This window comes from Gobio gobio (genome assembly GCF_949357685.1).
Source record: "Gobio gobio genome assembly, chromosome: 23".
Taxonomy (NCBI): Eukaryota; Metazoa; Chordata; class Actinopteri; order Cypriniformes; family Gobionidae; genus Gobio; species Gobio gobio.
Window position 1 is genome coordinate 19,135,708 of NC_137119.1, and position 13,010 is coordinate 19,148,717.

Below are 13,010 nucleotides of genomic sequence, written 5' to 3' on the forward strand. Positions count from 1 at the left end.
GGCGATAGTGTAAGATACAAGGTAATGGAGCCTTTTATACATTGTTGTGTTTGTTTAGAAATAAACAATGGACGAATGGAGTCTTTAAACGCCTCTGATGTAAAGATATTTATGAGGCCAAAATGAATGGGAGTCAATGGGATGCTAACAGCAGGTGATGGTTTGGTTAGCAATGGCCGCGCCTATGGAAGGTACGGTTTCCGGGGGCTGGATTACCCCCTTGGGTACATGTCAGGGTACGTCATAGGCTACGTGTGCAACGTAGCTACGGCGTACACTAGACGCAGAAGTATAAATTGGGCTTAAGCGTTTTGAACTGCAGAGACATTACACTTTCTTCGAAAGTTGAATTCACTGCCATTAAAGCTTGGATTAGCCAGATTTTTTTTAAATATAACTTCAATTGTATTAGTCTGAAAGAAGATAGTCACAGACACCTAGGATGGCTTGAGGGTGAGTAAATCATGGGGTAATTCTAATTTTTGGGTGAACTATCCCTTTTAAGGCTTGTGATTGGTTGTTCTTATGACAAAATGTAGGCTAGTTGTATAGGCTACAAATTTTGAGTTTTGTTTTTATAAAATGAACAAATGCAATATGCCTATGTCACAACGGTGTTAGGTCTATTTTAAAGCATTGCATTAGTAGCCTATAAAATGAAAAGTCTGATACAAAAATTATTTTTGCAATAGACTAACTATATAACACCGATTGTTTCATGTTGAAATCAGAAATTATTCCATCATTGGAGGCTGCTGAGGTCAGTAAATGACATAAGATTTCAATTTCCTTTCCCCCCACATATTTCTACTTCAAAAAATACTAAAGAATCGTTCATGGAACTGTCAGGGAACCAGAATCGATTCCATATGATTCCCATCCCTATGACTCTGTAGAAATCACATCAGTTAACGCACCAAGATAACAGCATCTCTCATGGGATTGTAATGCCGAATGAGGAGAACCCAAAAATTATCAAAAGAGATGCAATCGATTTTAAGAGCTTTCAGTCATCTTAGAAGCTCCAAAATCGAGAAGATACCAATGCGTAATTAACGTTGCCATAATGTACGCAATGACAATACATGCAGTGATACGCAGTGAATATCACGAATAAGGTGTTTAGGTTTACCTATATGGAGACTAGTCCGAAACCTCTTCCTTCCAGCCGAACCGGCTCATCAAAGCCGCCGCGTCACCGGACCAAGTGAAACGCGCAACGCGCACATGCTTCCTTCCCGCACGGTATCAGACTGTCACATGAGCGGAGTGGTCAGTCCCTCTCCTGCCTCCATACAGTAAAAATCTCAAACCAGTCCAACACCGCCCACCTCCCCAAACACACAGGATGGCTTGCTTGGATCATAGACTGGTCATCAGAAACCAACATGCGGCAGGTGGAGGTTGAGTGATATCAGACAGATAATGATGGTGCGTGTCGGTCACCCCGGATCTAAAAATGTTTCATAGACTGTATACGGCCACAGAATAATAATGAGCACATATTGCTGCACCAGCAAGCGAGCATTTAGGAGACTGGGCTTTCTCCAGTGGTTTAACTTGAATTATCCTGCTATAGGATGACAGGTCCGCCCTGAGGACCACACCAGTGCAAATCAGGGAATAGAAATAGGAACGGAATAGAAATGCATTAGAAATTAGTAGCTAAGAGAAAAGTAGAAATGTATTAGAAATTAGTAGCTTAGAGAAAAGTAGAAATGTTTCATTTAAAAAAACAAAAACAAATTGGTGAACAGGCGAGTTAATCATAAATTGTCCTTACTTCCTGACAGATATCAGTGAAATAGTAAAATGACAACCATCTCCTTGACAGCATTGTGCTCTACAATATAGACCAGCTTTTTAAAAAGTATTATTAAAACATTTTCTGTTAACAGATGCAATAGAAAGGCAGTAATGTTTAAATGTCAATGCCAATTACGCTACATTAAAGCTCAATCATGGCTGAATTAGAACACATGTAACAATACACAACATTATTAAAGGGATAGTCCATCCAAAAAAAATCAATTTATCATAATTTATTCACCCTCATGTTGTTCAAACTTGTATGGGTTTTTTCTTCTTCTGTTGAACACAAATGAAGATATTTTAAAGGATGTCAGTAACCAGATAGTTGACGGCACCCATTGACTTCCATTGTATTTTTTTCCCTACTATGGAAGTCAATGGGTGCCGCCAACTGTTTGGTTACTGACATCCTTTAAAAAATCTTAATTTGAGTTCAACAGAAGAAAGAAACTCATACAGGTTTTTTAAATAACTTGAGGCTGAATAGGTAATGACAAAATGTTCATTTTCCAGTGAACTATCCCTTTTAAAAAACGGTTGTACTTTATTTTACAGTACGTCTACTTAGTTACAGTGTAGGCTAAAGTACTGGGTAATATAAGGTAACCACATGGGTTAAGGTTAGGTTTAGGTGGGGTAGGTTCAGGGTCAGTACCTAGTTATTTCCCAGTTACTGCAATAACTGTAATAAATACATAGTCTAAATGGGGAATGTGACTGTAAAATAAACCTAACAGAAAAATGTAATAAACAGCAATGCATGTGTCATGCCACAATGACAGGAAACACAAGAAGTAACTGAATCGCTGAATCGGGTTTTGAACTGGTTCTGAACTGTTTGAATAAACCGATTAACAAAAATAAGTCAGCCTTTCCATCACTACTCTGTAAACGGCAAAACAAAATATATATATATATATAAATATATATTAGCATCCTTTCTTATTAAATTCTGTAAATGTCATTTACTATTTGCCCTTGCATTGCAAGCATAAAGAAGCATAATTCTTTAGCATTGTCTTGAGCAACAATAGACAACTGTGTCCTGATTTTAGACAAGAACAAAGGGACATTCTGTTCCACTTCTATACAACTGCTGTGGCATAATCCCTATTCATACCTTACGGAAACATGGACATTTTCCATGACCTGCATTGGTCATAGGCTTCACACTATGCGACATTTCCTCTTATTACCACAGCCAAATGGCACTGCTATCAGATAGAGGTCCCAGCAGGGTGGCTTATTATTCTCATTAGGTTGTACTGGTCCCAATATCAGTCTTGTAGACAGGTAAGGAGCAAAGAGGTCTTATCTGCACCAGCAGTTACAGAGCTTGGGCAAAAAAAAAAACAAAAAAAAAAGGTTTATTGCACATTTAATTACTCATTCAGTACTAAATCAAAGAAGCACAAAGGCAGAAACATCTGTGCAGTGCAATGACATAAAAGGTGATAGCCGATGTGTTCAGTAAGACAAACAGGCATTCAGAACAGCCCTTTTCCCTTCCCCCTACACTATCACCTCCCTCTGTGACAAATGGGGGATCCAACTTGGTAATCCGGTGGCTTTGGGACTGTGGTTTAACCCCCCGGTCTCAGTAGTCGGCTGGAGGCAGGCTTAGCCATTACCAGGGTAAATCATTTACATGCCCATATAGGCCACCAGACTTCTCAAGCAAATCCAGTTAGGGCATGAAGTAAATGTGTGTGACAGGCATCGTGGGATTCCACACAAAATTCAATGTAAAAAAATAAATGGTAGTCTGTTATTATAGGGGGGAAAGACTAGCAGATGGCAGTGGGTTTAAAACCATTAAAATGAGCTTTAATGTAGGAAGTGGCAAAATTATAATTATTTAAAAAATATTATTAATAAAATTGTTACTTTAGAAAGAGAACTGAAAGATCAATCAAGTGATAAGTATCTGATTAAGAAATAACAATATGATTTTGTTCAATGACATAAGCCAGACAGCAGCATAAAAAAAAACGATGCACTTGTTGCCATTAGTAACAGAACGGTTGCTGTGGACACAGAAGATTCCGATGTCTGTCATAAGAAAACGTTACTCCAGGGGTCAAATAGGAACTGTAAGCAATATCTTGAGTAAATGTAATTACTTGTTATACTTGATCATAAAATCAAGGGATTCACCGAACATTAGAGTGATAAACTGAATTACAAATTACTTCTAAACAGAATTACATGCAACAGACTGTATTTTATGAGGCATCATAGTGATTTGAGAAGAAAACATTTTAATTTTCCTTTCTGTCCAATTAGTCCACCTGTTTTATCACATATTTTGTCTATCCGATAATCGTCAACTGTCTTTATTGAAACATTTTCTTCATTTTTATGTAATGGTAAAATATGGCTAAAATGACCAACAAGTTTATCCACCCTTCTATTATGTGAAGATTGCTCCCTCTGCAGGGCAGAAAGTGGTAGTACATCAGAGTCCAGAGATGTCTATTATAAAACAAAAATGCAAGCTGTGAAATTCGGTTTAAATTTCTGCTGAATTATGCCATCTAAAAAAAAAAAAAAAAAAAAAATTTTCACATCATGAATTAATTTTTTATTGACAAAACAGACAAATTCTAATTCTTACAATGTAATATGAATAAAATGAATTAAATACAGATTAAATACAGATTACATTTGAGCATGAAATGGGACAGTTTCATCTCACACGGCTCTTCTTCAATGTGGACATGTCCCCGGATGCTTTCCGTTTGCGTGAAGATGTATCTTGAACCTTTTCTTGATCATCTGCAGCTGCACCAGGAAGATAGTAAGCGTCCATTGAAGGAGATGGCTCCTGAATTTTTTTTAAATATTAAAAGGGCAAAGTTATTAAATCATACAACTTGTTGCCTCGACAACCATTTCAGAGCTGAACAGAACAAGCAATTACAGTAATCAAATTTCTGGTACATTAATGTCAGGTGTAGGGCTGCACGATTAATCGACACAAAACTGAAAATCGCTCATGGCTAGGTTTGGGTCACTTATAATATAGGCAACATGTGCCAAACATCTTCACAAACTTGCAATTAAAGAGAAGCTCAATGGTTTAACTTCTGAAAATTAAAACAGTGATATATTAGTATTGTAATTCTACAGTTGTACAGTAAAATAAATAAATATTTTTTTTTTTACAATAGTCATTTCTTATTGTGTTTAAAGGGTTAGTTCACCCAAAAATGAAAATGCTGTCATTAATTACTTACCCACATGTCGTTTGACACCCGTAAGACCTTTGTTCATCTTCGGAACACAAATTAAGATATTTTTGTTGAAATCCGATGGCTCAGAAAGGCCAGAAAGACTCATGAAGCACCACAACGCATGCTCGAGAATATGACTTTCATTTTGCGGCTTTTATAAGGCACTTTTACGTGCACTTGTTTATTTCTCACGGTTCGGGCATCCAGGAATTGCACACTTTAGCCCCATTTTGACCATTACGCCAAGACCTAAAGCACGATCAATGTAAAATTCAACAGCTTAGATACGGCTTGTCTTCTTCTGCTTGTAAACAAAGCTCCTCGCTTCGAGGTCATGTGTCAGAACGCCGGCTCTACGTGATATTCTTGTGCATGTGTCGTGGTGCTTTGTGAGTTCACGTTCAAGGTCCAGGCGGAAGACAAGAACTTGTTGAATAAAGTCGCTATTTAGATTTTTTTTGCGCACAAAAAACTATTCTCGTCGCTTCATAAAATTATTGTAGAACCACTGTAGTGAGATGAACTTTGTAACGACGTCTTTAGTACCTTTTATGGGTCTTGTGAGTGTAAATTTCATTGCTGCCAATGGAGGCCTTTTTGAGCCATCGGATTTCAACAAAAATTTGTGTTCCGAAGATGAACGAAGGTCTTACGGGTGTCGAATGACATGAGGGTAAGTAATTAATGACAATTTTCATTTTTGGGTGAACTAACCCTTTAATGTTTTAATTTAGTAATAAGGCTGAACGATTTTGGAAAATAATCTAATTGCGATTTTTTTTTAACCAATATTGCGATTTAATATGCAATTATTTTTTAAGCTTTTTATCTTCTGTATTCAACAAAGACAAACAATAACTGTATAATTATATGGTAGGGGTAGGAATCTTTAGGCACCTCCGATTCCGATTCTGGGAGTCACGATCCGATTCCAAAACTATTCTTGATCTTTTTTTTCTTATTATTTATTTTATTAATAAAACAAACAAAAAATTATTTAATTTAATTAAATATGTAATTATAAGTAGTTTTAAAAACAATTACACATGCAAAAACAATTGCATGGTAAGAATTTTAAATATATCAACTCATTTAGCTTCAAAACATAAAAGCTAGTAAATAATAAAGAGGAAAAAAAAATTACAAGCAATAAACAGAGTGCTTTCAATATTTTAGAGTAGCCTGGCTATCTGAACGCTTTCCATTTTGATTAGTTTGATTATTATGATGACATCACAGACCGTGGGAGATCTAACAAGCTACATAAATGTACAGATCTCTTTTGAATTATAATATGTGGTTTGCCCTGTCGATTTAATCCCTTAAATCTTGACATAACTGTCTGTGTTTACATTAATTTCGCATCATAAAAGCATTTTGAGATGAAAGTACATTTAACCACATACAGTAGAGTCTTTCACAGGCGCATGCGCTCTTCAAAAAGCGCACGTCAGTATTTGAAATTGAGCCTTCGGTCAGTGAGTTTCATATTTTTTATATATAATCCCACTGCATTCCAAACGACATTAACGATGCCTTCGTTGAGCATTTGTAAGGAAAATACCAGAGGGCGATTACGCACAGTGCAAGACAACATCAAACAAAGCGAGGGTTTCTCACACTTGTAGTGCATATCCTGTGCAGTGAAGCCCTGGTGAATGTCATTGTAATTCGCTTCAACCTTTCCGAAATTTATGAAAGATTATTTTACTACGGGAGGTTCAAGTGGTGTGTGTGTGTGTGCGAGGAATTGGAAGCCATCAGAATACGGTGTTTCTACACGCAGCGTCATCGCGCACCTGCAGCTAAAAACTAAGCTCACAATCGATCTCAGAATTGTTAGAGAGAGAATCTTTTCTCCCACCCCTATTGTATTGTAGTATGACCAACAAAATATTAGATAGATTAAACAAACTGTTCTGTTGCATAGTGTGAAAAGTTGATGCTTCCTCAGAGCTGACTGCTTTACTCTGGCGGGTCACCTGACCAGAGTTTAATCGCAGCCTTTGCAGTAAAAAAAAAAAAAAGTGTTTTATCATATCAAATCAAAATCAAATCAAATCAAATCACTTTATTGTCACAATATCACGATATCATTGCATATAATAATATTATAATAATTTTACTGTAAAATAAAATATATTTCTAACACTTTATTTTAGTTATCTTGTTACAAATGTTACATGTTACTTTAGTAATAACATGCAACTAACCCCAATCCTAACCCTATAGTACATGTAGTTAATTAATATTACTTCGTACTTAAATGTATAATTACACAGTAACAAGAACATTATTAATTTAAGGTAACACTTTATTTTACAGTGTCCTTGTTACATATGTTACATGTACTTACCATAGTTATAACAGTAAATTATGCATAATTACATGAAACTAACCCACAACCAAACCCTAATCCTACCATAACCCTATTGTAAGTACAGTTACTCAGTACTTAATGTATAATTACAGTGTAACAATGACACCTTAAAATAAAATGTAACCAAATTAATTTATAAAATAATAAAAATATTGGTTGTACTTTATTTTAATAATTTTAATACTTTTTTAAAATTATGATTATTTTATAATTACATTCATAATTAAATTTTTTTTGCCAAACTGTGCAGCCCTACAAACAAGGACAGAAAAAAAGAAGCCTTAATAATAATAATAATAATAATAATAATAATAATAATAAACAAATTGTGCCCCTCCCCTAGGGCTGCTCGATTATGGAATCATAATCACGATTATTTTGGTCAATATTGAAATCACGATTATGTAACACGATCATTTCACATGACTTTGGGAATGTGTTGCATTTATTAAAAAGACACCTTTCAACAATTCAATTGAAATTGTAACATTTGTTGTACTTTTTGAACTATTAAAATAAATAATATAACATATTCAAATCAAAGTATAAAAGTATTCAAGTAAAAATGATAACCACAAATAAATAAGATCACCAATTTGGTTCGGCTAGATATGCTTTCCAGATTTTTCAGGTACGTCTAACATTAGTTTTCAGGTACAGAAATGTATCAAATGTAAAATAACATTGCATATTTGAGTGTATAAATTAAAGATTAACTTACAAAAGCTATTCAATCAAGAGCAGTGAGTGGTGTCCTTGTCTTTTGTTGTTTGACATTAAACAGACAGCAGTAAATGCTACTGCCCCTTTAAGACCTAATGCTCGGATATGCGTCGTCTTTCTCGACTGTATAAAGTTTACTTGAGGCATATACAGACTAAGTCTGCTAGAATACTCATCAAGATGGACGTTGACATACGTTTTATGTGAGTTTGTCCGTTCAAGAGCAAGACTTGAAAGAGAACTCAATATTTGCGCGCTGTGAGACGTGTGCGCGCTCTCGGATGAGCGCACGGAGACAAATTTTCTGATTCGCGTCTTCTGGCACTGAACCCGGGTGATGACGGCGAAAATGACTGGTCATATTCGAAAATATGGCAGCACTCGCATGCATTGAACAAAGTTTACAAAGAGAGAATTATTTGAAAAATATGAAGGAAAAAAAAGGACGTTTACACGGCACCCCTGCTCTCGTCAGATTTTGTTTCTTTATTAGATTGTCATAGGTCACTCTGTGTTTAATTTTCAAGTGGTTAAACAAATTCGTGGTGTTCCCTTGCGTTGCAGCCACTACCATGTAGCAAATCTTGCACGTACCATGTTTCTGCTCGTCGTCTGATTCCTCGAAGCCAAACTGTTCCCAGACAACGGAGTTGGTTTTGCCTTTTTTGCTCACCAAACGCTGCTGTAACTGCCCTCTTTCTGCCATCTTTACTCACGGCGAGTTTTTAAATTCCAGCGGATGATATGCAAACGAGTCACGAGACTCACGACCTGAGAGAGTTTGTGGCTTCGGGAGGGGCGGAGGGGCGTTTCAATCAGAACGCAAGACAAAATAAGACTGTTCTTGCAAAACTGAACATGGCAAAATAATCGTTTTTTTCTCGATTGTACCGTTTTGGTGATCGTTGGGAGCAAAATCGAAATTCAATTAATTGCACACCCCCCAAATCGTGCTGCCCAAGTCAGGCGTCATGTGATCTGAAACATCATCTCTCACCTGCATGAGGTAATCAGCAATGTACTCGGGTTTTAGGCATTTGACCCCCTGAGTTGCAGCCTCACTGATGTCCACTCTGACATCACTCGGTTTTAACCGACTAAAATCCACAAACAGGTGAGTGGTCTCTTTAAACAGCGAGGGAGAAGGGTCTGGTAATACCTATAAAGAAAAAAAGAGGGTTAATACAGGACAAAGAAACGACTGCCTGTAAGGTCATAGGAAACCAAATCTGGACTCTAGAGACAATATGACAAAAGACAACATACCTTGGCACCCCCAGACTGCAGCAGCCGTCTGAATCCAGCATCTCTTGCCTGGTCAATATTCAGCATTACGGTCCAGCCACCAAAAGCTCCCTGCACATCAACAGCATCAGGCACTGCACTGTACTTGCACGTTCATCAATACCAAGTGTATATACACATATATATTTGTGTACCTCCTTGTTTGAGACACCGTGTAGTGTCTTCCTCCATCGCATGGCTGCCAGTGCCAGTCTCTTCTGCTGAGAGTTAATGGATGGTAGAGCTTCCAGTATAGAGCTGCTGCCCCACTCATACTGCTCCTCCTGACACATACACACACACACACATCCAGGGCATGAACATCATCTGAGATCATGACTGAAAGACGGGGAACGCAAATGCAGACACACACCTTTATGAAGTGTCCTTCTGCACGGCAGGCCTCCAGGTATGAGCGGTGAAGGATCCACTTGCCCGCTGCCATAGCGGCCAGATACTTCTCATTCCGCAGAGGATAACCCACAATCACATGAGTGCAGCTGGGGTCAAAACTCTGCTTCTCCAGCACAACACCACCTGCACGTGACACATAGAAGATGTATCAAATAAAAAAAATTCAATTAGGGATTGAGGTTGGGCTTTTTTAAATGTTTTTATTTTATTTTTAAGACGGCTCTTATACTCGCACTAGGGCTGGGCGATATGGCCAAAAAGTGATCTCGATAAAATCTTTTCATATCAGTCAATATCGATAATTATCACGATAAATGTCAAATATTTATTTCTTTCAAATTTAAAAGGCAGATTCTTGCTCCTAAGTGAAGGTTGTAGAAACCAGTCTGTTAATTGTGGTTTTAAACTACTCTTTATTGTCAGAATATGACAAACACTTCATGTTTTTGAATTCCTTGCACGTTTCTATTCATTTTTCCTTATCAAAATACATTTCTTAATTTAAAAAAAATGAATGTCTTAGTTTCTGAATGTTCTAATAGGTGATATTGTTTCTAGTCATGAAACAGGTTGCCTGACTTTGGCATATATCTTTGGCACAGTTGGCAGTGCAGTATTAATAATATTAAATGTTTTGTCTCTTAGAAATGCACATTTGACAGTGAGTTGACAGTAGTAGTAGCTTGAGTTAGGAGGATGCAGATGTACATTTATGTGCATTAACAAAAACATGGACATCTGTAAAAATTGTAACAACCTCATTTTTATATGGTAAAATATATTATGACGGAGTTTTATTAAAATTAACCATTGGTCTTCCATAGTATCATAGATTCAGATCATGATAACCACAATTAAAAACATGCATATAGCTAGGGCTGTACGATTAATCGAAAAATAACCGAAACCGACATTCAGAACCTATAACCGACGTATTTTTCCCATGTCGGTTATTTCGGTTTTCACGTAACTCCGCCCCGTCAGTCACATCAAGTGCAGTTTGCAGGCACACAGAGAGATGCAGGAGCAGTTATCTGTGTTTATAGATGCCCAGAATCACTATAGTAAATGCATGTTTTACACGGTTTATATACAGGTCAGTTAATCGCCGTTCTATAGCCTATACGCGCTGCCACCGACACACACACACACACACACACACGCGCGCGCGCACACACACACACACACACACGCGCGAAGCCAGATCGCTTTCACTTTCGTGCTCATAAAGTTTGTCAAGTACATGCGTTTAAAGGCTTGCCAGTTTCAACATTTAAAGTGATTGTGCACTATTCAAAAACAACAATGCGTATCCGTTCAGTGCTCAGCTTCTTTCTGGGACACAGAGAGCCGAGCCGTGTCGCGTCTCAACGCGCGCGCCCTGAAAGCAGACCTCTTTCACCTGCGTCCTCACAAAGCTTTGTCATTTGTACCTGTTTTAAGCCCTGCCAGTTTGAACATTAAAGCGAGTTTAGACCATCAGATGTGTATTATGTTGAACTAATGCCTGATATATTGTGACAAACGAACACTCAGACAGAAGCTCGCACATCAGGTGAAGATTGCGCGCAGAAACGCAGTGTCAACGCTGTCCTGTGACTAAAGTAAAGTCACAAAAGTAGCTTAGAAACTCAACCGTTATAGCATATATTTTAATAACTTTGAAGTAAGTACAAACCACAGCTTCATAATGAATAGAGACGGTATGAGTAAAGGCCCATTTATACTTCTGCGTCGAGTGTACGCCGACTCAGGAGGAGTTTCTTCCCCCAGGCCATCAGACTCCTGAACTCAGTCACGTGACTCACTTCACCCCCGCACACACATAAACATCCAGTCTTTTAACATTAACATCCACATACTGCAATTGCACTGCACTTTACGTCCCTATTGTTACTGCGTAACAACCTGTAATAAACCTTGCACATTATACTTCTTTATATATACATATATATATTTTATGTTAACCACTTATTTTTAAGTCTACAGTTTATCTCACTTATCATTTCCACATATTTTTTATATTTTTATTTTTATCTTATTTCCTATTTTTATCTTAACTTGATTTATTTATAATTCTACTTATGTTAATACTTTTTATTCTAATTTTATTCTATTTCTATTTAATTTCTTGTAACTGTTATTTGCACTGTCCATGGAGCGGACCTGTTTACATTTCACTGCCAGTTGTATATTGTGTATATAACTGTGTATGTGACAAATAAAACTCTTGAATCTTGTGTACGCCGTAGGCTACGCGCGTAGCCGACGCCGTCGTGAGCATTTATACTTCTGCGCTGTTGTCTGCGTCAATGTGCAATTCCACATGCAGACGCTAGAAGGCAGTGTCCTCGGGCATGTTGGTGTAATCAAGACAACAGCCGAAGAAGAAGCAGCTTGATGTGTAGAATCTGTACATTCATGTCGGAATATCAGCAGCAGTGAGAGAGCGGCTTTTCTTGCAGCTTGAGTTGTTGTATCTAATACAAATTAAGCATCTCTAGTTGATTAGTAAAGTTAAATAAGGCGATCTGGCGCTGGAATGCATTTGTGAAACCATGCGGAGCTCGTGGCCGCTGTTTTCAGCAGCGGTGGCTCAGCAAGCGATTGTTGTTGCGGAGACTTCATTCACGAAATATACCCTAATGTGTCCCTGTTCTTGATATACAATTACTGATTAACATCTTTGGTTTTAATGAGAAAATAAATAAACTATACTCAGCGGATCTATGTATTTATTTACTACCATAAAGAATCGCTGGACTGCAAAATAGTGTGTTATAGCAGACGGAAGGAACTATCATCCAATTTCTGGACACACACACACACACACACACACTCCTATCGCAGATTTTTTATTTATTTATTGACCTGAGGGAAGGGTTCTGGCAGACCAATCACAGCGCTTGTGGTCCGCGTAGAATTGACGCGTTGTTACATTTTTGGAGAGGTGCGCGTCAGGCTACGGCGTAGGGTACGGCGTATCCAACGCGTCTATGCGTAGGGTACGCCGTACCCTCTGCGTGCACTCGACGCAGAAGTATAAATTGGCCTTAATTCACACACACAATCACTCTCTCATTAATGCATTCAAATGAATGTAATGTAGTTCTACTATGTTAATTTATCTGTATCTGATGTACAACAAGCAGAAATATGCC

At 37.6% G+C, this 13,010-nt stretch overlaps 1 protein-coding gene across 1 annotated transcript in view; it reads right to left on the reverse strand.

The window, feature by feature from the left end:
• Window positions 1-3,619: 3,619 nt before the first annotated feature.
• topbp1 (DNA topoisomerase II binding protein 1) overlaps window positions 3,620-13,010 on the reverse strand; it is a 31,321-nt gene continuing 21,930 nt past the window's right edge. The window contains exons 24-28 of the mRNA XM_079806188.1: window positions 9,809-9,972; window positions 9,591-9,719; window positions 9,418-9,507; window positions 9,149-9,310; window positions 3,620-4,639 (exon numbers count right to left, since the gene is read on the reverse strand). Coding sequence (XP_079662314.1) covers window positions 4,502-4,639; window positions 9,149-9,310; window positions 9,418-9,507; window positions 9,591-9,719; window positions 9,809-9,972 — 683 coding nt within the window. The 3' untranslated portion in view covers window positions 3,620-4,501. The remainder of the gene's footprint in view (window positions 4,640-9,148; window positions 9,311-9,417; window positions 9,508-9,590; window positions 9,720-9,808; window positions 9,973-13,010) is intronic.